Below are 25,628 nucleotides of genomic sequence, written 5' to 3'. Positions count from 1 at the left end.
GGCCTTTCCCTTCCCCATTACCAGATTCCCAGGGATATTCCAGTTCTTTGAGAACTATTGTTTCAGTACTCTGAGAGCAATGAAGAGAAACACGGGAGTGCCACTCTCTAGAATATACACTCCTTCCTGTGCCAGAGTCGTACCAGGCTGTCACACACAGGATTCTCAAAAGTGCCCCCCTCAGAACAACATCCCAGCGGTGCTCAAGCTTTAAAATGCAACACTCAGACTGTAATGGTTAACGCCTTAGAAAGGCCTTCTCCGGCTGCCCTTGGCAAAGAGTATCAACCCTACCACTCGTTTCTCATTCCCCTTGCCTATTTGTCTGTTTCTATCTAGCACTTAGATACTGTCTTGCTAAATCAGTATTTTCCTCACTTGATGAGTTATCTGTCTCTCCATCGATGCAAGCGTAAGCTGGGTAGACAGAAGGAGAGGTTATCATCTGTCTTGTTTACTACTGTATGCACAGAGCATAAAAAAGCATTGAGCTCATAGCCGATGCACAATAAATATGTACGGAGGGCAGTGTCAGTTAGGGCCCCGCCGTCTTCAAACAAGGCCGTTTATGGCAGGAAATCTGAGGAAGCAGAGATACGGTCTTAGGTAGGTGGAAACTAAACCAAGAAGTTTCAAGCAAGCAACACGGGGCCCAAAGCATGGCCATCCTACCTCACCCCACACACTAGAAGCATGTGATAGCATTTTTATATTGCTCCCCACCAAACCGTCTCCCCATCCCAGCCTCTCTCCTGTTCTCCTGCCAGATATCCCGGGACCTTTCCACTTCTCTGTCCCATAATTGCCTCTAACTGAACACCACTATCTCAGCTCAATAGTGTGTGTGAAGACTGTAAACTCAGACCTGGGAGTGAGGCTTTACCCGGCTGTAGAAGCAGACTGAGGAATTCAGCCCCCCTCCTCCAAAGTATAATTGGGTCATTCGAAGCTTTCTACAGAATAGCAGACAGCTGTGTCCCTCAAGCCCCGTCTGCTCTTGTTTTCTGGCTTGGGGTTTATTGTTGTTGTTTCTGCTCACCACTAGGAGAAACTGTTGTAAGCTATGTTCTATCCTTTACAATATTATGAAGTCATTCCGATTTTAGTCTTTTAAAAATAATAGTTAATTACTTGGAAGGATGCTTTTAGCCTGCAGTTTTCCGGGAATTGTACAAGAAACTCTAATTTTCATGAAAAGGTATGTCTTAACGCCCTCATGCAGCCACTGTGGTTCAGAGCCTCCCTAGAATCCCATTTATCAAAAAAGAGGTAGAAAAGGTCTTCTAGCAACCCTTTGTAATCTAACTTCAGAGCAACAGAGATGGCCTCTACAGCTACTCAAACAAGCCTCTCCACTGGAAAACCCACGCCTTCCCTTCAGTGTGCCTTATCTTTTTCCCTGAGTACCTTTCTTGCTGTTAATCCCACATTTAAACATGTTTAAAAATATTTTATAATAAACTCTAACTGTGCTTCAAACCGCATGTTTCTGAAATTCTTTTCAACCGTGATGTCAGAACGCCAGCTTTACCTGAGTGGGGAGGACAAGGAAAGTCGTCAGGCTGCTGCGGCCAGTGCTGGGCTATACTGCCTGCTGCATCACCAATGACAGTTCCACTACGTGTCTAGATGTATGGACCACTCTCCCAAACTAATCATAACGAATCAGGCCGTTTCTCACAGAACTGCAGATGAAAAATGAAAACACATATGAACCAGTAATAACACTCTGAGGGGTTTCCCCAGAGAAAGAAAACATATATCTTTAATGTTAAAAACCACATACACAAGGACTGGAGAGATGGCTCAGCTGTTAAGAGTACTGGCTGGGGGCTGGAGAGATGGCTCAGAGGTTAAGAGCATTGCCTGCTCTTCCAAAGGTCCTGAGTTCAATTCCTAGCAACCACATGGTGGCTCAAAACCATCTGTAATGGGGTCTGGTGCCCTCTTCTGGCCTGCAGGCATACACATAGACAGAATATTGTATACATAATAAATAAATAAATATTTTTTTAAAAAAAGAGTACTGGCTGCTCTTGCAGAGGACCCGAGTTCAGCTTCTAAGTTCTACATAAAGGTTAACAAACAGCTGTAACTGGCCCCAGAGGATCTGATGACCTCTGGGCACCAGGCACACACGCGATGCATACACATATGTGCAGGCAGACATTCACGTACATAAAATAAAAATAAATTCTCTTAGGGTTTTATTGCTGCGAATAGACTTCGTAACTATGGCAACTCTTATAAGGAAACATTTCATTGGGGATGACTTACAGTTCAGAGGTTTAGCTCATTATCCTAATGGCGGGAAGCATGGTGGCATGCAGGCGGATATGGTGCTGTAGGCAGAGCTGAGAGTTCTACATCCAGATCAGCAGGCAGCAGGAAGAGAGAGTGACACTGGGCCTGGCTTGAGCATCTGAGACCTCGAAGTTCACCCCCAGTGACACACTTCCTCCAACAAGGCCACACCTACTCCAGCAAGGCCACACCCCTAGTAATGCCACTCCCTATGAACCTATGGGGCCATTTTCATTCAAACTATATAAATGAATCACTTTCAACAAAGCTGTATACAGATGTTTATTCAGAGTAACGAAAAACTGGAAATAATCCAAATGTTCTTTGACAACATGATTTTATTTATAGGCTATCTTCGAAAGAGTGAAATTTGGCATAAAGCAAACTGTACCACTTGTGAATGGTTAGTGGACATGAGGAGATAAGGGGGTGCCAACATTAAGGGGGCAGTGCAAGGGAGTCATACGGTGGAATCGGTCTGCATCCTGACTGGTTGTGGATGCAACTGTGTGCGATGAAACTCTATAGACACAAAGAAACCTCACTAGATACACATAGAGACACAAGGAAATCTCACTAAAGTAATTAACTTAAAAATATAAATATCATGGAGCTGGAGAGGTGGCTCAGTGGTGAAGAGCATCCGCTGCTATTCCAGAGGTCCTGAGTTCAAGTCCTGGTAACCTATATGGTGGCTCACAACCATCTCTAGTGGGATCTGGTGCCCTCTACTGGCAAAAAGATGTACATATAAATAGAACACTCATATACATAAAAAATAATTTAAAAAAAAAATCAACATCGTCTTTGGTGGCAAACCAGACCTTGGGCATCTGCAGAGCCCACTGTGATAGCAGGAGCCGTGGACACACCCCAGATCCCAGCCACTGCAGGACCACGGGCCCAAACAAGGCCTTAAGCAGCAGCTGTAATCCCATATCTCCATTGCCTTAGACGGCAGCGCCAGCCACCCAAATCAGTGTGGTCCTGGTAGCAGCCTTGCCCTCAGACACAGACATGGTCTCCGATGACTGACCAGACCCCCGGTCAACCACATGGTCCTTGATGGTACATGAGACCATGCTGCCACAGGGAACAACGGACCTGGGTGGCCTACGCAGCCACCAGAGCTGTGGTGACATGGCCCGCCAAGGGCCATGTCTGGGTCTGTGGTCCTGCAGCAGCTGAGTCTGTGGTGATGTCTATGGCCCTAGTTAGCACAAGGGCTTATTGGAACCACGCTGTGCTGAGCTCGCCTCGCCCTTCGCTGGTCCTGGGATAGCTGGTCCTGCCCCTCTCTGGATACTGTAGTAACAGAGTTGGTCCTGCTCCTTAGGGGAGAGCTGTCCCCTGCACTCAGGAAAGATTGCCCCACCTCTCATTTCAGCAGGACACTAGAGCTGACCTGGCTGTCCCGAGGGATGCAGGTGAGCTAGCCCTGAGGGCGTGAGAGCAACAGAGCTGACCATCCTCCCCCCCTTCCCGCACCCTTGTCCCACCCCTGCCCCTTCTTCTCCTTGCTACCTGCAGCAGGTAAGAGAGCTGGGTCACGAGGGAGGACTAGCCCTGCCCTACACCAGCTGCAGCACACAGAGGAGAGCAGGCCCTTCACACGGGAGAGAGAGGGCTCTGCTCCCCATGTCAGCCTCACACTAGAGCTAACCCTGTTGGGACACAAGTGAGCCAGTACAGAAGGGGTGAGAACTGACCCTCCCCCACCCCTCCTGTGCCCCCTCTAGCAATCAGGAGAGAGGTCCCTGCACCTTGCCTGAGCAAAACAATAGAGCTGGCCCAGGAGATGTGAGTGAGCATTGGTGGCCGGGATGGGAGGACCTGAGAGCAAGAGAACTGGTCCCACTCCTTGCTGCAGGCGTCAACCAGTGAGTTAGCAGGGGCAGTGCTGGAGAGCTTGCCCAGGGAGTGACAACGAGGAAAAGTTGCCTAGGTGACCAATCCAGAACCAGGCTGAGCTGGCCCACCCCAACAGCCACTGAATCTGCGATCTGTTGTACAGCCTGTGAAGAAGACGAACGTACAGAATCCGAACAGCACAGTCTCCTCAACACAAGACAAGAGGATCCCCAAGAGGAGCCCCAGTGAGAACCCACTATAGACAGAGTAGCAGAAACCAGAGACAGACAAAGGAAGATTTGCAAGCAAAGATGAATGGACTAAAGGGTTAACTCGAGACACATGACAGCCTCCACAAGATTCTTCTCCTTTTGTTTGCTTGTTGTTTTGTTTTGTTTTTAATTTGGTTTTGTATTTCGAAGGAGGTTGCAAAGGCAGAGGGCAGATGCCAGCGGTTGGGGAGATAAGTGAGATAGGAAGGCATAATGTGAAATCCACAATGAATCAAGAAAAGTTAAGAAAAAATAAAATAACTACGTCAATATCATAATTGTGTGCTATTGTGTTCCATTTTTGTAAGATGTTACTAGTGAGGAAAACTAAATAAAGAACACTCTGTATTATTCCTCAGGGTTGAATATTAATAGTTACTTTAAAATAATGTTTAATGTTATGTACGTGTGTGTTTGTGTGTACATAACATACGTTCAAGCATTCACAAGTGCACATGTGTTGAGGTCAGAGGTCAATGTTGAGTCTTCCTCAACTGATTTTTCGCCTCGTTTTTTTGAGACAAGATCTCTCATGTAACCTGGGACTCACCATTGGGCTAGACTGTTAGCCAGCAAGCCCCGGGGTCCTCCTGTCTCCTCAGAGCTGGGATTACGGACATGCACCCTCACACCTGGCTATTCATGTGGATGCCAGGGATGAGAACCCAGATCCTCACTCTGAACAGCAAGTATTTCACCAGCTGAGCTGCCTCCCCATCACCATGAAAAGTATGACATGAATTCTAGGTAAAATACCATTACTTTTGGTGATGCTCTCTATACAAACACACACACACACAAGTAGCAATTTTTGGTTGTATGTAATAGAGGTATTAGATGTATAGGTGTTGCCTGAATTCTTATATGCTCTAATATTGTTCAAATTCTTTACTACAAATATATATTCAACTTAATTTATAAGTATAGTCAATGAAATCTTTAATAGTAACATCTTCACTTCCCATGATAGCTGTATCTTTTTGTTTTTGTGTGGCCCAGGCTGACCCAGAACTCCATAAATAAAACAGGCTGTTCTCGAACATGCAGTGATCCTTCTACCTCTGCCTCCCAAATGTTGGGACTGCGGGTATAAACCATCATGCCTGACCAGAACAGCCATTTCTTAGTGCTAAGTCATGCAAAGCCCTTAACTAACCTCCCAGATTTTTACACATAAGGTGCTGCTGGACTAAAACTTTCCTTTTAACTTCTGCATGCTGTGTCTTGTTTGCAGTGGTGTGGGGAATTGAACCGGAGGCTTCATGCATGCCAGGCAAGCATGTTACTGCTAAACTACAGTTTCCAAGCCTCAAGCTGGAGCTGCTGACAGCCTCGGTCTGGCTTCTACTAATACAGAAAGGATCACAGAGGCATGGGCCAGAGCAGCGTAGGAATGTGCCACCCTCTGAATTGCCTAGTCAATCCCCGTTTGCTCAGGGCAGCAAGCCACCAATAAAGCTATTAGGCCAGCCCGAGTCTGTGAGTTTACAAGGCTGTAAAATGTATTACTTTCACTAAAGAAACAATTTGAGTCGCCTAAGTGAATAAGTAGTAAGACTTTTGCAAAAGCCAATTGTGAGGGAGCATGGGGGGCTCACCCCTATCTCCCAGCTCCTACAGGCCAGCTTCTATCCTCTGCAACAGCCTGGGAGAGTCCTCCGTTCCTCCCCTCCCGCTCCTTTTCCAGAAACCCCTCTTTCACTGGCACCGTCCTGCTCTCCACGCTTCATCTCACGACCGGTCCGTCAAGAGTCAATTCTGCTTCTCCTCGGGACATTGTCTGTCTCCTTATGTCAGGATCTGGGCCCTGTCTAGCAGATTCCACTGTCCTGTGAAGATAGTTACCCATCCTCCAAACTCCCTACGTCATCACCCAGCTTGCTCTGTGTCTTCAAGACTCCCTCTGCAGTTTTCTCGTTGCCAGTTTAAAAACAAAACAGGTGTAGCTAGCGGGGATGCGGTGGCACACGGTTGTATTCCCAGCGATCGGGAGACTGACGAAGATGGATCTACAATTTGAGGCTAGCCTGGGCTACACAGTAAAAACAGGTCAAAGAAAGAAAGGGAGAAGGGGAGAGGAGGAGAATGAGGAGAGGGAGAGGAAGGGGGAAACCCACTTGCAAGCCCCACCTGTGGGTTCCCCCTTACCAGCTTTCCTAGTATAGGCAGAAATACTTTCCTAAGCCAAAGTCAAGTTCACCAGCTCACTCTCTGAGAGCCCAAATAAACAAAACAAGAGAACTCTCTCTCTCTCTCTCTCTCTCTCTCTCTCTCTCTCTCTCTCTCTCTCTCCAGCAGAGTTTCAGGCTCTCTAGCCTTTTGACCCCAGGCTTACACCAGCGGCTCCCTCTGCACTCAGACTTCCAGCCTTGAACTAACATTTCCTTCAGCAGATGCCGAACCCTGAGGCCTTCAGACATGAACTGAACCATGCTACTGGCATCCTAGGGTCTTGAACCTAGAAACACTCTGTCGTGGGGTTTCTCGGCCTTCAAAACCATGTGAGCCAAGTCCCCTACTAAACCATCTGCTTCTCTGCCTGCCGGGTTATCCATCTATCGACTCATGAGCCATCACTCTGATTTTGTTCGCAGGGTGGAAAAAAAAATAGACAAAAATAAAAAGAGTCTTAGGCCTCCACACTTGAAATGGTTAGAAAGATGGTCTGACCGTTAAAAGTACTTGCTGCTTTTGTAGAGGACCTGGGTTCAGTTGTTAGCACCCACATGCCAGCTCACAATTGTCTACCTCCAGGGCATCTGACACTCTCTTCTGGCATCTACCAGACATACATGCAGCCAAAACCTTCATACACATAATTTAAAAAAAAAAAAAAAGCTGTTTTTAAAAGTCAAGGTCAAAGGACACAGAACCAAAGTAGCCATCGGAGTTAGTCTAACACAGGCAGGGTTCGTGAAAGTTTTCTGTTAGGACGTGAGGGTAGGACAGGCGCTATGTCACGTGGAAGGAGAGGTGAGGTTCAGAGGATGGCAGTGGTATGGAGATTGCTGGGCCCTGGAAGCTCTACCACTGAGGAGCCTCCTGCCTTGATGGTGAACAGTTGCCTAAAGATCTCATTTTTACTAAAGAAACCAGGCTGCTGTGTGTAGGAATGACCCCACCCCATAATCGCATTCCTTCGGAGTGCAGAGCTGCCTTCATAGGGGTCAAAGTGTGGAAGGAAGTGTGTGCGCATGTGTGTGTGTGTGTGCACGCACGCGCATGTGTGTCTGTCTGTGTGTGTGTGTTAGTGTGTGAAGTAGACAGAGGGATTGGTAACTAGATTAAAATCTGAGGCAGGTCAGAGGTCAAAATTTGCAAACATCCACGCACCTCCCAGAGTAAGGACAAGGCTCCCCAAGACATAGGTTCACAGACTCAGTATCCACTCTGCTCCCAGCAGCCCCAGCAGCACTTATGGAGGTTTGAGCAGAGTCAGGAGAAAGGTCATAGAAGCAGGCGTGGGGACCACCTGAGAGCCATCCCTCAGGCGCTCAGAAACCCACATCAAAGGCTGCCCGGGAGTCAGAAGCAGAACTTGATACATTTTAAATTTGCCTCCAAGGGGGTAAGAAGCAGCTGCCATTTGGATGTGGTTTATGTAACAAGCCTTTGAGAGGGGTCTTGCTGCTAGACCTTTGCATGCTACCCTTTGCCATATCATTCTGGCAATTCACTGCTGCGCCTTCCAGGGCTCAGGCTCCACTGGCTTACAATACCCCTACTTGTTGGGGAGGGAGCTGGTAAAGGGTCTCCATTGGTCCTATGCCTGTACCTTATGTACCAACCCTGTTTCCCACCAGGAGCAAGAGCTTCATTTCCAGGTTAGCTGCCAGCTTCAGGTAATTTTCCTGCCTCAGCTGCCCGATGGCTGTCATTATAGCTGAGCCCCACCATGCTCACTGAACAATTTTCATTTTGTTGTTTAAAATATAAAATATACCAAAAACCCTTTGAAAGACAGCACTGCCTCACCAGAGTCAAATTTAAGGTACTCTGCTGCGTATTTTAGAGAGGGGCTCCTTTATAGCCAACATAGTCACTGTGAAGTAGATCCTGGACTGGAACCCAACTTCTGGTGCTACCAAAGCCCTGGCTGCTTCTTCAACTTCAAGTGACCTCTGTTTGACCCCCCCTGGGTAGAGGGCGGTGGTGAAGGAGCTCACCTCAGGTCAGACTGCAGGAGGCGCCCTTGGTCCTACTCATAGGTTGCGCCTCTCACCTTCCAAGGGTATTTTACTCGCTTTTTTCCCCTCTACGAGTGCGTCGCGACGCTCCTAACGTGTCAGATTGACGTGGAGGCATCAGAACCATTACAGTTATTTCAGATACAAGGGGAAAAAGAGGCTTAATGATAACAGTGCATCAGTATTTGAGGTGAAAATTAGTAGTCCGTCGCTGTCCGCCCCCAACCCCTCACGCTCCCAAGCTGGAGGAAAACTGTTACTTGCTACACGAACAACTGAACACATTCTCTCTCTCTTTTCTGCATTTTTATCTGACCTTTAAGGTTCTCCGCAATCTTAGACCCATCATCCCTCCATTCCTCACTCCTATTCTGTACCTCGCATCTTCACATTTTTATTCCTTTTCCTTCATTGCCCCAGTTTGAGGAATGTGAGAACTGGCGTTTGCCGCCCAGATGAGGTGAGAAGGTCAGCGCGCTCCTTCCACATCCTCTTGCAACCTCTGGCAACTTGTTACAGTGTCTCGACCAATGCCCGCGCTCCCATTGGCCCGCCGCCTCGCATCCCCATTGGTTGTGGGGGTAGTGACAGAGCTGTGATTGGTCCCCAGCCTGGGGTACGAGGCCAGTTTTCTGCCTGAGGCAAAAGCTTCTCTTCACACTCTGCTGAGGGCAGTCAGGAGTGACTGACGCGTCAGGGCTTCGAGAAACTTCCTTCGTGTTCCTCAAGCGGTGAGGGTGCAACGGTGCACGGTGCACCGTGGGTGCACCGTAGTGGCCTTTCTAAGTGTGAGTAACCTTTTACCTCTCGTGTCGTGAGGGTGGGAGTGGGTGCTCGTGAATGCATGAACTGATATATTGAGTCTTCCTGCTGCGTGTTCCACTGTGGCGAGGGTTCGGCCGTGCACGGTGCACCATAGTGCCCTTCTTAGGGGTGAGTAACTGCTGACCTCTCGTGTCATGAGGGTGGGAGTGGGTGCTCGTGATTGCATGAACTGATATATTGAGACTTTCTGCTGCGTATTCCAAAGCAGCGAGGGTGCAGCCATGCACGGTGCACCATAGTGGCCTTCCTAAGGGTGAGTAACCTCTGACCTCTCGTGTCGTGAGAGTGGGAGTGGGTGCTCGAGAACGCACGAACTGATATAATGAAGGGTAGCCGTGCCGGGAAATTTTTAATCTGTGTTCAAATGAGCACGTATGTGTTTGTCACCCGTGACTTCTAGAGCATGTATGTGTGTGTTACCCATGACTCCTACAGCATGTGTGTCACCATGACTCCTAGGGCATGTATGCGTGTGTTATCCATGACTCCTAGAACATGTGTGTCATCCCTGATACCTACAGTATGTGTATGTGCCACCCGTGACGCCTACAGCATGTATGTGTGACACCCACGACTCCCAGAGCATGTTGGTCACCCGCGACCCCTAGAGGATGTACGTGTGTGCCATCCCCGACTCCTACAGCCTGTGTGATTGCCACCCGCGACCCCTAGAGGATGTTCGTGCGTGCCATCCCCGACTCCTACAACCTGTGTGTTTGCCACTTACGACCCCTAGAGGATGTATGTGCGTGCCATCCCTGACTCCTACAGCCTGTGTGTTTGCCACTTACGACCCCTAGAGGATGTTCGTGCGTGCCATCCCCGACTCCTGCAGCCTGTGTGATTGCCGCCGGCGACCCCTAGAGGATGTGTGTTTGTCAATCAAGAGTCCTATAGGATATATGTGGGTCACCAGCGACTCCCAGAACTTAGGTCTGTGACTCCTATATATAGATTGTGTATCACCTCAACTTGATAGTGATGCTGTTTTTTTTCTTTTACACAATCAAATGGGCATAGGAAATCAAAGGCAACCCAAATACATTATCCAGCATATTGCACCATTCTGACTTCAGTTTTCTAATTACGAAAGGCTCACAGTCAAATGTTTTTTAGAGATATTTTAAACTTAAGTTTAAAAAGAATTGAAAGTTCTTCTGAAACCTGGAAAAAATGAGAACACTTATTTTTATTTAATCCAGGGAATTTTTAAAAATTAATTCATCTAGTAAATTTAATTTAGTTTAGTTGGCTTGTTCATTAGATTTTTGTTTGATTGAGACAGGCATGTGTCACCACATCTGGCCTTGGGAAACTTGATGAAACATTAGTTCTGAGTTAGTGGAGTTTGTATAGGAAAATATTTGGCTATGAAAAGTGCATTTTGGACCTTGGCATGGTGGGCTATATCAGTAATCTCAGCACTCAGAAGGCTGAGGTAGGAGGATCCTGTGTTCAAGGTCGTCTAGGGCTACATAAGAAGACGGGGGGGGGGGGGGAGAAAGAGTAGAGAGAAAAAGCGTGCTTCAGTTTATAGATGAGATGTCTTAAGAAATATGGCCATGGCAGTTTGAATGTCAAAAATTCCCCCTTTGGAAGACACTATCAACGAAGCCACCATTTTGCTTTGTTCTACTGAAAAACTGCCTGGCAAGTTGATCCCACTCCGGCATAACTCAGCAGTAAGTTTTTGAGAGGAAAATATGTTACCACTCAGGCCATTTTTAAAGGGCTTGTAGATTCTTTGGTGCCCGGATGAATGGCCTTGGGACACAGGAAGTGCTCAGTAGATATTTTTTGTCACTGAATTCTTTAAGACGCGCTGGCTCACACCCCTGTCCCCTGCTGGCGTGTGAATGGGTGTGTCACTTGCTCTGGGTCGTCACAGATTCTTGACCATGACCAAGTAATGTAAGAGAGTTCAGACTGCGATGTGGTTAAGGAATTTTTACCTCCTGGTTACAGCTAGAGAAAGTAAGATCTAAAGAGTTTCTTGGTCACATGGCTGGCGAATAGAGAGAACATTCTGACTTGGGCCTTAAACATGTCCACAGCTGACCTGCGTCTCCCCATACAGCACACACACTGGCTCTGCTCTCTCTGAGTACGGCTCCGTGTCATCCATGCCTGGATTTTTTTTTCTTTCCTTTTTTATTATCTTCTATTTTAGGCAAAGCCTTGCCTAGTATTCATTTTTTAATTGATTTTTTAAAAAAGGTTATCAGACAAAAAATGAGTTCCATGGCATCTTTATATTGTTTTTGTTTCCATTCCTCGATTACTTGGCTTTTGTTCGTTTCTTGTGTTTTGTTTGGTTTGGAGAGAGAGGCTGTTCATTTCCTTGTTGAAATGGTCTTGCAACACTGAAGGAAGCCTTGAGTTTGTCACAAGGTGATGAATTCCTAATGCCCCTGCCTCTGCTTCTCAAGTGCCTCCTACCTAGTTTTATGTTTCTGTGGGGTTTGGGATGAAAGCCAATGTACTGTGCATGCTAGGCAAGCTGTCTACCAATTGATCTGCGTAGCCAATTCAAGTTTGGGAGTTTTTGAGTCAAGAGTCTCATTTTGTAGTCCAGGCTGGCTTGGAATTCTCGGCAGTCTTTCTGCCGCCTGCCAAGGATGGCAGATGGGAGCCCCAACTTTCGGTCTGCCTGGGATTATTCTAAATGGTTTCAGTTAGGCATAGTAACATTTACTTCTAGTCCTACAACTTGGGAGGCTGAGACGACTAGCTACAATCTCGAGACTTTACCTCAAAAACAAAACAACCCCCTCCATCCCTACTGCAGCAACAAAACCAATGTTATCCTGCAAACTGTTTTGCCCACACTGAGTTCCCTCCATCCTGGGTCGTCTTAGGTGCATACACATCACTCCCCTGGCCGTGCCCATCTCCTGAGTAAGAATGGGGTTTTCCTGTCCCTGTGTGATCTCCCTCTACTGTTCTTAGGTAACAAGTGCCCCGTATTGGCTCCGATGGGCTCCGTAGCCCATCTCTAATTGGTGGTATCTCACTGTGAATTCTGCTAAGAACTGAATTCACGGCATGGTGAAGACTTGGAATGCAAGCAAGTCTTTATGGTTTGAGAAAACTAAAATTAAAATTTCTTCTCCTCTTCCATATTTTCCTCTTAACCTTCTTTTCCCTCGCCTTATTCAACCATCGCTTCTGCTCCTCCCCATGCCTGGGAGATTTTTGTCTTTGTGGGCAGCTCAGTAGTGTTCTTTGCTTCTGTCTGGAAGGGGTGATGGAGCGAACCATATCTGCCTGCACGGTGCTGCATACATGTGTGTGTGAGGATTCCTCCAACACTTGAGCGATGGAGCCTCACCAAGGGTCCCATCGACACGTTGGGAAAACAAGATTCAGTTGGAAGCCAGTGTGGCAGACCGGCAAGCTCCTTGGAGGAATTAAGATTTAAAGTAGGCCTTGAAGAACAAGGCAGCTCCAAATGGGTAGAGACCAGGGCTGGGGTGGAGATGGGTAGTGTTATAGGTGGAAAAATGACAATAAAATGGAGGTCATTGGCAGAATAGGAACACTTTCTTCTGTCAGAGAACTGAAGTGAGCTAGGGATGCTGATACGTATCTGTAATCCATCACTCGGGAGGCCGAGACAGGAGGAGAGTTCTGGGCCAGCCTGGGCTTCTTAGCAGAATCTCATCTGCCAGGGTGGGGTGGGGTAGTAAGAAGAATTGATCTTTGGAAAATTCTGTATGTTTTCAGAGTATTGCGAGCTGATTCGCTATTCCTGGTGCTGGAGTTCAAGGCTATACACTCTCTCCTGCTCCGTCTCCTCTCACCACAGAGAGCCGACTTCTTAACACAGCTTCACCTGCGAGGGCTTTTAGAAGAGAAGGTTTTATGTGTATCTTTGTGCACCTTAGAGGAAACCAGCTCACAGGCTTTGGCACTAGCATTGGAAAAGCTTCGGGTTCCCTACAAGTCAAGAGGGTTTGGCTGTGACTATCAGACACTGTAAAATCTTGGGAAGGTTCTAGTAGCATTAACTTGAAGTGTCTCCCACAAGCTTCTCCTCTGTGGCTTCGACTCTTTGACGCTATAAGGGAATGTCACAGACTGGGTAACCGGTCACCTCTTTAAGGCCATACCTGTGGTTACAATTGTAGCTGAACGTCAGCCTGATTCTATCGGTCTGAATCTCAGAATGATTGTCATGTGATAAAGTTGGTCAGACTCTTACCAGTGTCGTGAACTCCCTGCTTCACTCCCTGAAGCATTGAGCTCAGGAGCGTGGACCCAGCAGAAACCTAGCAGGCAGCACTGAGCGCTACTGCTCAGAGGTAAAGAAGATGCAGCCCCTCTGCTCAGAGAGTACGGAGAGGGTGAGCCTCCTCTGGTGAAATGGGTAATGCACAAGTAAGAGGCCTTCGACCTTGCCTCTCCTTAAAACTTCTATACCAGGACTGGGGGGTATGGGGATGCTGGTCTAGATTCAGGAAGCCCTTAGTTCTGTCCTCGGCACTGATAACACTGGGTTACGGTGCACACCTGTAATCTTAGCATCAGGGAGGTAAAGGCTGGAGAATCGGGGTTCAAGGGGATCTTCAGCTACATCGCAAGTTTGAGATCAGCTTGGACTGTATGAAAACATCTTGGAAAAAGAAGAAATAAAAACCTTAAGTATCAATCTTTGCAGCGTTTCACCAAAGGAAGACTCCTGCTCTGTAGACTCATCTGTGACAAATGGCAATACAATGGTCATCTTTACAAAGTAATAGAAGCAAGACACGGCAAGGCCATGCCTGCGCCCCTGAGAAGTGTCCTGTAATTGCTGGCTTTCATAAACAATAGCATATTTATGGCTCCTCTTTCTTCTTGAAGTATAATATATGCGCGTGAAAGTCCACAGATCCACAGCGGATATTTTGATGGAGTTTCTTTATTTTTTATTTCCATTTGTAACTACTTCCCATACCAAAAAAGGGTCATTCTTAAGGTTAGAATGACCACACAGTGTGGACCCCACGTCCATCCAGCTTTGGACAGACTGTGAAGGACAAGCTCTCAAGGTTCAGGTGTAATCTTGGCTGCAGAAATGAATGTCTGTGAGTCCCTGTGATGCGCTGGCATCTTGCAGGGATGAGCCCCAGTGTCCCTCAACTGAAAGTTCACCATAAACGCTTTGTGATTTGAGAAGTCATGCTTCAGTAGGAGATGTGGGGTTCACTTGTGACTTGCTGTGTAGGGCTCGTTGGTATATTCGCAGCCTTGAGAGCTGCCTTCTTTCTATCTGTCTGTCTTCCTCAATGTTGTGTCTTTAATATGCAGTGCTAGAAGGGGTATGTTGTGTTGTAGATTATAATGGCCACCCCTGGAGAAGGCAACCATCCCAGTGATGAAGGGGCACCCCAACCACTGGAAGAGCTGCAGAAGCTTGAGTCTCGGGTGGCCCGCAGACGCCTGTCCCAGGCCCGCCATCGGGCCACCCTGACGGGGCTCTTCAACAGCCTGAGGAAGACGGTTTACTCTCAGTCTGATGTCACAGCCTCAAAGGTATGGGGGGCCCTACGGATGTGGGAAACATTCCTCCACAGGGGACTGCTGAGAGAGGCAAGAGCTGGCCTCGAGCTGCCCGCCCTGCTGCCCCGAAGCAAACTGTCAAAGACACGGTTCTCGTCCAGCCACAGAGCAGCCTGACATAAGAGGGGACATTAGGGGTCCGGGGGAGACGTGTGGTTACTCGGTGAGTTTGCGTGTCATGTTCGCGGGAAGGGAAGGAAGAGTAAACTTCTGAATTCAGATTCACAGAACATTTGCTATTTTTAGACCACGTGAAATGCGCTTTGATGACATAAAAAGGTGTTTAATTATTTTATTTGTTCCCCCCCTTTTTTTTTCGAAATAGGGTGTCATGTATCCTAAGCTGGCCTTGAACTCACTATTCAACTGACCTTGAGCTCCTGACTACTTACTGAATTCTGGGATTATAGGCATAGGCCACCACACCTAGCTATATGACGTATTTGCATTTAGCAAATACACATTTTAAGGGAAGGATACTGAGTTGCACGTGGTCACAACTTGGGCGGAAGTCCAGTGGGCCCTTGTGCAAGCCAGAGGCTGACCCTGTTGAGCCTCCTTACCTGTATCCCACCTGCAAGCAGCCTCTACAGCCACGGCAGGTGCTTTCTAACCACGGCTTGTTTCCAGAGACTGTGGTATTCCAGTGAACACCCCTTTCTAGAATACGAACGCATCTCCATGCCTTCTGTGCAGTGGGACAAACCTCCTCTCCACTGTACAGACAAGGCCAAGGATGGGACTTTGCATGGAAGGGGTTTCCTGGGCCCAGAAAAGAGAATAGTCCCTGCAGCGCTGGAAGGCTGTCTTCTCAACTGTGTCTGTGTCCTCAGTGGCAGGTACTGAATAAGACGAAGATTCATATCGAAGAGCTGGAACAAACCCTGGATAATTTGCTGAAGCTCAAAGGCAAGAGCGCCCTCCCCGAGAGAAGGCTGGTTTGGGTTTCCCGTTGAAGGCAGAGCCTGTGTTTCACAACATTGGCAGACTCCTGTTAGGAGCAACAGTTTATCATAATTGTCCCCCGCCTCAGGGAATTTGCACCCTAGCAACATGGGCAAGGGTCCCCAGGCTGTGTGGGTTTGATGAGTTCCCTGGCATGACACAGCTGAAGGCCCCCTGACCTCAGCTTTGGTGACCAGTGCTGACCTGAGCTCTCCCCTCATGTCTTGGAGGAGAAGTGGGAAATGACTGCACTCTTTAAACCTGGGAGGGTCAAGGTTTTTCCATGCCCCCTCCCAAGGCTCCCTGAACCAGACAGGCAGGAGAGACCCAAAGGGTCTGGTTTTTCTCTTAATGACTCTGGCCCTCGCCTCCCTCATAGGCGCCTACAACCTGGAGGATGGGAATGCCAACAGCTTAGAGGAGGTCAAGGAAGAATATGCCAGAATGTACTCAGAGGATGACAGGTACGACCTAGCAGGCACCAGGAGGAGGGAGCCTTCGATTCAGAGGAACAGCGGCTTACAGTAAGCGAGGCCATCAGGGCTGTGGCCCACCCACTTAGAGCTGTCTCATTCTGGAGAGAACTCTGTGTTCTTTTACCTTAATAGCATGCTATGGATACTCTTCCTAAGTGACTCATGCTTATTACAGAAATCAGAAAAATACAGAAAAGCATGAAACTGTATCATCTCACCTCTCAAAGAAAGGTCACGTTAACCCTGAAGGCTAGCCACCCATCTGGTATTGAAAATTTTCCACACCACTTTAGAGAAATGATATCGTGGAGTTTATCCATGTATCTTGATGTTTCTGTGTGGGTGGGTGTGATTATATATATATATATATATACACAAACATACATACATACACATACATATACATATATACTAAAAATACCAATCCTTTTCTCATGAAAATACAAGTCAAATTAGCCTTTGTAGAGCCAGAGCAGCCCTGGTGCCCTAGGGGAAAGACGGGTGTTACAGATGTGGAAGGGTCTCAGCTGACGTCACAGCCAAGCTTGAACAGAGAGACTGTCTTGAGGAATGTCTTTCTCCTTTTTTGGCTCCATGGTTAGTTACCTTCCTCATCACTGTGACTCAGATCCCCGAGACGACAGACAGTTCAGAGGAAGAAGTGTTTCTTGTGCTCACAGTTGCAGACAGTTCAGTTCATGGTTGCTTGGCCCTGTGAGCTTGAACAGGAATGTGTGGAAGGGGAAGGGCTGCTCACCTCACAGAAGACAGGGAGCAAAGAGAGATAAGAAGGGGCCATGGACAAGATACCCCCAAATCCCCACCCCAGTACTACTTTCTCTAGCTAGGCCCTACAATCTGATGCTTCCAAGACTCCCCAAAACTGTATCACCAACAGAGACCAAGCCCTCAACACATGAGACTTTTTGGGAAAGGGTGGAGAGGAACTTGGTATTCAAAGCATAAGAGAAATAAGTCAGGTTTTCCATTTGAATTTCTCGCTGCCTGTGCTTGTCATGCACGGTGTGTGCGTACAGTCTCTGCTCTGCATTGCTGTCAAAACATAACAAATGCCCCTTCCTGGGCACGGAACCCACGGGCTCCAGAGTGGCGCTGACTACATCTTGGACTTGAGGGGCAACCGTCAGGCTCCTGTTATGCTCATGGCCCCGTGGCATCTCCATCTCCAATGGCATGGTGTATGTCCAGGTTGACCTCTGACGAGACCCAGAGTCAAGCCATGGTTACCCATCCCAGAGAGGGCTCCAAGCTACTTGTTACAGCCTACCAAATTCTGCCTGCATGAAGGGATACTGATATTCAGGAGTTTTGTTTGTTTGACTGTTTCTTAGTGTGGACACTTAGAACTATGACTTTCTTCTCTGTACTTTTTCCTCTGGTTTCCAAAGTTTTACTTTATTTTTTTAAGTTAAAATATTTTTGTTTTATTTTTATTTTATATGTATGGGTATTTTACCTGCATGTATGCACATGTGTGTTCAGTATACCTGGAGACTGGGTATTCGATCCCCAGGACTGGAATTATAGATGGTTATGAACAGCCATGTGGGTGCTGAGAATTGAACCTGGCTCCTTTGGAAGAGCAACCAGTGCGCTTAAACACTGAGCCATCTCTCCAGTCCTATTTTCCAAATTTTTAACAATGAGTGTGCATTATAGCCTGTGGTAAATAATTACTAAATATAATATTCTTTTTTTTTTTTTTTTTTTTTTTTTGGTTTTTCAAGACAGGGTTTCTCTGTAGCTTTGGTGCCCATCCCGGAACTAGCTCTTGTAGACCAGGCTGGCCTCGAACTCCCAGAGATCCGCCTGCCTCTGCCTCCCGAGTGCTGGGATTAAAGGCGTGCGCCACCACCGCCTGGCCCTAAATATATATTCTTGCTAAATTAATATTTAATACTAATTAAATTAACAATATAATATTAAATACTCGCTATATTATAGCCTAGTGGAAATTTTATTAAAAATCAAATTACACCATGTGAAGGCCTTAAAAAAATGTGTCAAGAAGAAAGAAATCACCTCCATTCTCACTCCATGCAGGCTTTATCGCCTTCATGTTCACAGAGGAATGAGATAAGCACTTGAGTTTTCCTCTATAGCCTGTGGCGGTGGTAAATTGATGCGCCTGCCATCTTGTATTCCTGAGGGTTACTTGATTGTCACCTAGACAGTTGGCTTATATAGTTAGTAGACTCGCTGGCGATATTGGCCTAGCTCTCTCTTGACTCTGTATTCTCTTCCAGTGTATTCCTCAATAGTTTTCCTCAGGACAGCTCTCCTCCCTGGTACCCCACCGAGGCTGTTGGGAAAGTTGATGAGGAAGGAGGACATGATGAAGAGAGAGAGGAGGAAGGGAGACAGGAAGAGGAGGAAGAAGAGGAGAAAAAAGTCGATCTCTCACAGGCCTCTTCCACTCTGCTGCCAGATCTCCTGGAATTTGAACGGTGTGTGCAGTGGGGCGGGATGTGATTTACTCACACAGGGGAATGCTGTGGGGAAGGGGTCAGACTCCGGCCGACCCGTGTGGTGGCCTCCAAGCATGCACGATTCAGACCAGGTCCCAAATCACCAAACTACAGGCTCTCCATGTGGGAATCACCCCGATGGAGACTAGCTAAGGGGCTTGGCAAACACTGTTAAAGTGACATTTGTATAGCAAGTCCACTGCTTTTATTTAGAATAGGTGTTTATTTGGGGTCCCTGGGGCAGAGTGCTACTGACTGTAATTTCTAGTGCTCCCCCCTCCTTCTACCGCATACAAACCTCAGAAGTCTCCTTTTAGAGATGGAGGACCAGGCCACATCTGCGCTGGCTCAGACTTTGAACGCCTCTTCCACAGAGTTAAGACCCTCCAGCAGCCATGTTGGCTTCCAGAAACATGGACTGGAAACAAGGAGGTTCACTCCATAGCTGAGTCCTTCGAGCCCAAAATTAAAGGAGGAATGTAGCAGGCCAGCTGCTTCATAGCCTCAGAATGTTCCATAGTGAGGGGAGCTGATGCAGCCAGGCCCTCCACAAGGCAGAGATCTTAGGAGAAGAAAAGGGAGAAACAAATCTGTGTCCTCCATGGCCCTCAAGGTGACCTCTGAATTCCCAGGGCCAGGGAAGGCAGAGACAAAACCAAGGAATGGTAGCCATGACTGTGAGCTGTGGCCTGGTCATAAGGAGCCGGCTACAGGTCTGAGGGACACCCCACTGCTGTTCCAGGTACCTCAACTTTTACAAGCAGACGATGGACCTCCTGACCATGAACAGCATCATCACCCCACAGGAAGTGACCCTCCCCATCGTCTCCGCGGCCATCTCCCACCTGTGGCAGACTCTCTCTGAGGAGAAGAAGGCCTGTCTCCTACAGGCATGGGAGCAGCAGAACAGGACCTTCTCAGACCTTACAGATGCCTGTCTGGAGCTGGCCTGTGCAGAGGACAGTGTGAAGGATAGCGGGGTGGACAGCCAAGGGGCTAGCTGCTCACTGGAGTCCACCCAGGAACAGGTGATTAGAGCTGTGGGGCGGTCCTGAGGACCCATGAGGGGGCTTTGTATGTGTGAGGACAGCTAGTGGCCTGCCATATGTGGTTCTGTGAGCTTAGCTGGGCACTAACTCTCTGGGCTCTCTATCTCAGATGGGGGGGGGGCGCATAAAGCTGGTAGAACAGGGCCCTTCCATGGCCCCATTCCAGATTGCCTTTGACATGCCAACAGGGATGTCAGGAAAGACACCAAGAGTGTCCAGAAAGCTGGCTGGCCAAACTCTCAAAGGCTTGTTTCCCAGGGTGGCAAATTGGGTAAGATTGTAGAGAAGATGCTCACCCTCTGGGAAAGAATGGCATATACCAGGTAGAAGTGAGAGCCCCAGGCAGATCTGCCAGCACCCACCCAATCAGGGCCAGCAAACCCTGTCCCCTCAGGGTGACTGCCAGTATAAGTGGGTGCCAGAGAGAAGGAGGCAGGTCCAATCACACTTTTAATTCAAGCATTTCTCCTGCAGTGTTTGGAACCTTCTTGTGCCAAATAAGTATTAAGTCTTCTAATCTGTTATTCAAATTTACCTAAGCAGACTGTGTTTTTATTTGCTAAGTCTCCCGAGCTGAAGTGTAAATAACATTTGTTTGGACACTTGGTATTCTGTTTGGACACAAATTCAGAAAAAGCAGGAGCGAAAGCCGTGTAAACAACACGAGTCTACATTGGAAGTGTACTCTCGTGTTATTAATCATCATAATTTTATCTTATCACACAGTGAAGGAATTGACTGCAGAGAAATAGTTCAGTGTGTCAGCAATGAGCATCTCTGGCAGGATAGTTACCCGGTGATTCTTAACTCACCTCTTCTGGTTCAGAACTCCTACGATGTCCATGACATTCTTTTATGAAGCAGACAGTCTTTAATACCATTAAGTATTTGAGTTTCCCATGCATGCATGCATACATATGTAACTCTTGCAGCAGCTCTACACCTGCACTGTTGGCATCTTGCCCTTTTGGTGCCATTGTGCTTTCTTTCAGCTCCTTTTTGAAGATGCTTTTGATGTGGCAGGTTTCCTGGACAGCACCGAGGCTCAGCACATGCCTAACATCAGGTGAGGAAGGTGGCATGGGAAAGTATGGATGTGAGTGTGAGAGTACCTCTGGGTGAGTGTGTGGTGTGCGTGTGTACATACGTGAAGTTGTGTGAGCGTGCATATAGGTGTGAGACTGGGCTAGCGTGAGTGTGAGTGTGTGTGTGTGCACGCGCGCGCACGAGTGCCCCATTCCTGAGGTGTTTGCAGTTACTCTTCTGCATTCCACAGATAGACACATAACTCCCAGAGGAGGAAATGCGTTCCCCCCACCAGGCCCGGAACTGGCACAGTTGCCTGCTCAGGGCTCTAAGAGCCTGTGTCTCCCTTGCCTAGTTTCCACATGTGTCTTGGTTCTACTTGGGCCTGCTCTGGGCAGCCACAGCCCCATTACTGGCCCATCCCTTCATAGCACACCTTAGAAACAACTGACTCTTATTATTCGAGGTTCTGGAGGTTGGACTTCAAGGTCAAGGCCGAGATGATGTCTAGAGAGGGCCAGTTCCTGTAGACATCACCTTCTCTGTGTAAACAGATCTCTCTAGGGCCTCTTTTACAAGAGTCCTGATACCTTTCCATCGTTCTGCGGGTTGGGTATCAGAAAGTAAGTCTTGGGGGGAAATGCTGACCTTTGGTCTATGAGGCAGGGAGCGGCAGTTAATCTGCCAGAAATGGGGCACAGAGAACATGGGCCAATTTAGGAATAAGATTTGAGTTGAAGGGACCCCCAAGATGTACAAAGAGGGGATACTGGGAGAAGTGGGAGAAGGAGAGGCAAGGGTGATGGCACCATAGTGAGAAATGGAATCTGGAAAGATTTAAAGCCAGAAGCATCTTGGCTCTATCTGTACCAAGGAGGACTTTCCCCAGAGTGAGACTCTGCAGCTGCTGTTTGCGAAGCTGTAGTCTTGGCTGGTATCTTGCTTAAAAATATACCTGGCATGTAAGTTTTTGCCGTGGGACTGAGGGACAGTCACATCCCTGTGATCAGAGTGAATCGTCTTCCCAGAGGCAGCCTGGGCTGCAAGGAGTCCTGGAAACTATGGCCTGGGTGGCTGCAAGCAGAGCTTCAGGCTATCTGTACACCCACCTTAGTTCCTCCATTCTGCCTCCCTCACCCAGGTCTCACCAAGCTTGGGGATTGCCAGGAAGCAGTGCAGTGTGAGCTTGTCCCACCAATGCATGGAGGAGCATTTTGCAACAAATGGCCAGAACCCAACATTCCTACTTTTGCACTGGGTTGTAAAGACAACTTTATCAAGAAGTTGCCAGATTACACTTTTCGAGCAGTGTTAGGAAAGCCTCATTCCACTGAAAAGACATTAAAAGAGAAAACAACCCATCTATTAAAATGTCTTCTCCTGCCTTCCATAGAAAAAGATCCCTGGGCTAACTGGAACATCCTTCCAGGAAGAAGTGCAGGCAGATCTGTCCTAAGATACTCACAGCCTACAGACACCAGTTGGACAGAGCTGATCCTAAAGCTAGAGAGGAATGAACCACTAAATAGACATACTGTTTGCTCAAAGGGGAGAACCATGGGAAAAGCACCATGGGAACCACTCCCTGGCTGAGCTCACACTACAAACACCCTGAGCTATGCTGCAGGGGACCAGGAGCAAGAAGGGCTCTCATTCCTTCACTCAGGAGGTCACAGCTTAGAACACTACATTAAGACACAAGCGGCAGGCTTGCTGTAGTCACTGTCCAGGCCTTCCAGATGAGGCATTTCAGTGAGGCGGTACACACTTCCCAGGAACAGCCTTGGTCTACTTGAGAATTCAGCCGGGTGCTTGAAGTTTGCACAGAGAGCCAGTCTTTAGGGCCTGGGTGAAAGGTTAGGATTCTAAATGGTTTCCATTTCTTCTGCTGTCAGCTCTGTGTTTCCCAACTGCAACCCAGAAAATCCAGAGGAGAAATTCCAGCTCTACTTGCAGATCATCGAGTTTTTTAAAAGCCTTTGCTGCACTAACACTCCACTGAACGAGGTAACCTAGAGCTGGGACAGCGAGACCTCTGCCCACACCTTTAAGATGGAAAAGAATGTCCTTTAGCGGGGCTCTCTAGCCCACCCTGACTCCAGTCACCTCAGGGGGCTTCCGGGCTCTCTGTTTTGCTCAAAGGTTGTTTGACTTCAGTCCAGTGTCTCCCGTGTAGTGGAGGACACCAGGGCATGGAAGGAAGAGGCAGAGGAATGTCCTCCAGGACACATCTGTAGTTGTTTTTTAGTATTATTTAATTTATTTTTACTCTTTACTCTTTGGGGGACACCACCCAGCACCCAAATAATCACATGGAGGCTTATTCTTACTTCTGAATTCCTGGCCTTAGCTTGGCTTGTTTCTAGCCAGCTTTTCTTAAATTATCCCATCTACCTTTTGCCTCTGGGCTTTTATCTTTCTCTATTCCTGTATACCTTTCTTTACTTCCTACTCTGTGTCTGGCTGTGTGACTGGGTGGCTGGCCCCTGGTGTCTTCCCCTCCTCCTTTTCTTGCTCCTCAATCTTCTCTTCCTAGATTTATGATCCTATTTATTCTCTCTGCCTGGCAGCCCTGCCTATCCTTTCTCCTGCCTAGCTATTGGCCCTTCAGCTCTTTATTAGACCAATCAGATATTCTAGACAGGCACAGTAACACAACTTCACAGAGTTGAACACATGCGCCATAAAAGAATGCAACACATCTTTGCATCATTAAACAAATATTCCACGGCATAAACAAATGTAACACACAGCACAGATGTGCACAGGAGTCCTTTGAAGCGAGGCTGGCTCCCAACAGTCACTGATAAGTCCTGTGTAAGCCTTTTTAGTCTCCTGTGACTGCTGTAGTATTCAGGATCAGCTTTTGAAGCCTGACTTCTCTCCTGAAAGCTGACATAATGCCTGATGGTGACAGAAGTCACGGGAGTTTTGGTTAGGGGCCATTCCTGAAACTTTCATGGGGGGGGGGGGGGTTGTGACCACACCTCCAGGGGACAGACACTTTCAGATGCACAGTTGTGGTTTTTCTTGGCTAAACAAGCAAGATAGAACTGTCACGGTTCAAGCATTGTGGTGAGGGCACCATTTCCGTACACCGAGGGGTGCTTTGGCTCACTTCCTACCGGCTCCCCGTTTCTCCCTGCTCACACCACTTTGAACCCCCACAGGGTCAGTAGCTGTCCCTACAGTCTACTCTCTGCTTTCCACCAGTCCTTGAGTGCTCCTCATAGCCACGACCCCACTCTCTCTGTTGGATGTGGTTAAATTAGTACATTCTGCCGAGAGTTTACAAACTGACATGGCAGAGGCAAAGCACAGAGGTTAGGAGTCCACGCTAGGCAGGGTGCTTAAACTTTACCCCTCTCAGGAGTCACCTTAGGGTCCCATTGGCCATCCAGATTCCTGGCGCCACCGGGTCCTTATTCAGCCTTATGAGGATGGGACCTCGGACGCTGTGCTCTGAAAGCAGTGGTGCAGGAAGCCTTGTGGATAGACCAGCAGGTGTGGAAAGGGAAGTTTAGTTCTCTCCCAAGTCGTACCTCCAGTGCTCTGCTGCCCCTGCCGCCTTCGTGGGAGGGTGTGAACGAAGCTCGACGCTCCAAGCTCCATTGGCATCCCGCGTCATTCTCTAAATAGTGACTTGAAACAGCAGAGACTCATGCTATCGTTCTGATGGCCAGAAGTCTAAAATGAAGCCTTAGCAGGGCTGGGATGCTTCTGGAAGCTCTGCTGAAGAGGCCTCCTACGCCTTGTTCCAACTTCTGGTGGTTCTGACAGTGCTCGGATGCTCCAGAGCGGGGGTGGGAGTGGGGGTTTGCAGAGCCCAAACCCCACATCTGGGTGTCACCTGACCAGGGCCCACTCTCTCTGTAAGGACCAACCCTGATATGCAGGGCTACCAAACGGCAGGTGTCATTTCCTGCTTGGCAGAGAGAAGGAAATCAAAAACCCCAGGATTAATTTTTAAGTGTTTGTTTTTCATAATAGGTACCCTGTCTACATGGTATAAATTGAAAAGTTATCAAAAGATATTCAACTAAATCTTAATCTCTCTCCTACCATTATCCTTGCCAACAATCCCATGCTTTTCCCCGGAGGCAGTTACCATGACCAGTTTCCTGAACGACCCGTTCCAAGGCGGTCCGTGGATAGCTACGTGTTCTTTCGAACACAATGGTTATCAGGGATGTGCAGGGCTTGCCATTAGCTCTTTTCCTATCAGTCTGTACCACAGATAAAGGACCATCATGATCCTTTCTTTAAAGCCAGCCACGTGGTGCAGCACGGTGTAGGTCACCATATTCTGTCGACGGGTATTTAGGTAAAGCTTTAAGGTTTTCCCTCTCGTATGGGTGCCTGGAAATCCCAAGCATGGAGCAGAAGCCAATTCTTCTCCATCCTCCCTGGAAGTCAAGGATGCTGCCTTGAACTAAATGGGAATAGCCACGCCCCCTACCCGGCCTGAAGCCACAGGTGAAAGGTGATAGATTGGAGTGTTGAGCACACCCAGGATGCTAAGACCTTCTCTCTGCCTGGAAATGGGTTGGTCCTAACTTCCAGCCTCTCCTTTGCTGAATTGCAGGAACCGGACCCTCTGGCCGATGATGACTTGATGTTGCTCAAGTGCCTGGAGACCTTTGATGATGAGGATCTGTAA

The 25,628-nt window shown here is 48.0% G+C and overlaps 1 protein-coding gene across 2 annotated transcripts; it reads left to right on the top strand.

Moving 5' to 3' along the window:
* Window positions 1-14,764: 14,764 nt before the first annotated feature.
* Stra8 (stimulated by retinoic acid 8) lies at window positions 14,765-25,628 on the top strand. 2 transcript variants are annotated; one of them, XM_057790828.1, is made up of 8 exons: window positions 14,765-14,956; window positions 15,817-15,892; window positions 16,308-16,392; window positions 18,687-18,713; window positions 19,636-19,921; window positions 20,935-21,008; window positions 22,864-22,975; window positions 25,554-25,628. In XM_057790828.1, exons 1-8 carry the CDS (start codon window positions 14,765-14,767, stop codon window positions 25,626-25,628), a joined length of 927 nt encoding a protein of 308 aa, XP_057646811.1. The 2 variants fall into 2 exon arrangements, with proteins under 2 accessions (XP_057646811.1, XP_057646803.1); XM_057790820.1 differs by having other exon boundaries at window positions 18,672-18,872.

Source organism: Chionomys nivalis, chromosome 1 (genome assembly GCF_950005125.1).
Source record: "Chionomys nivalis chromosome 1, mChiNiv1.1, whole genome shotgun sequence".
NCBI lineage: Eukaryota > Metazoa > Chordata > Mammalia > Rodentia > Cricetidae > Chionomys > Chionomys nivalis.
This window is presented reverse-complemented; position numbering and strand designations above follow the sequence as displayed.

What these genes read in the sequence shown, in the direction of transcription:
- Stra8 (XM_057790820.1), top strand. Translation starts at nt 14,765, where the DNA reads ATGGCCACCCCTGGAGAAGGCAACCATCCCAGTGATGAAGGGGCACCC. An exon ending in TGGAGTCCACCCAGGAACAG is followed by an intron (nt 19,922 to 20,934) that starts GTGATTAGAGCT and finishes GCTTTCTTTCAG; the next exon opens with CTCCTTTTTGAAGATGCTTT. An exon ending in CTAACACTCCACTGAACGAG is followed by an intron (nt 22,976 to 25,553) that starts GTAACCTAGAGC and finishes GCTGAATTGCAG; the next exon opens with GAACCGGACCCTCTGGCCGA.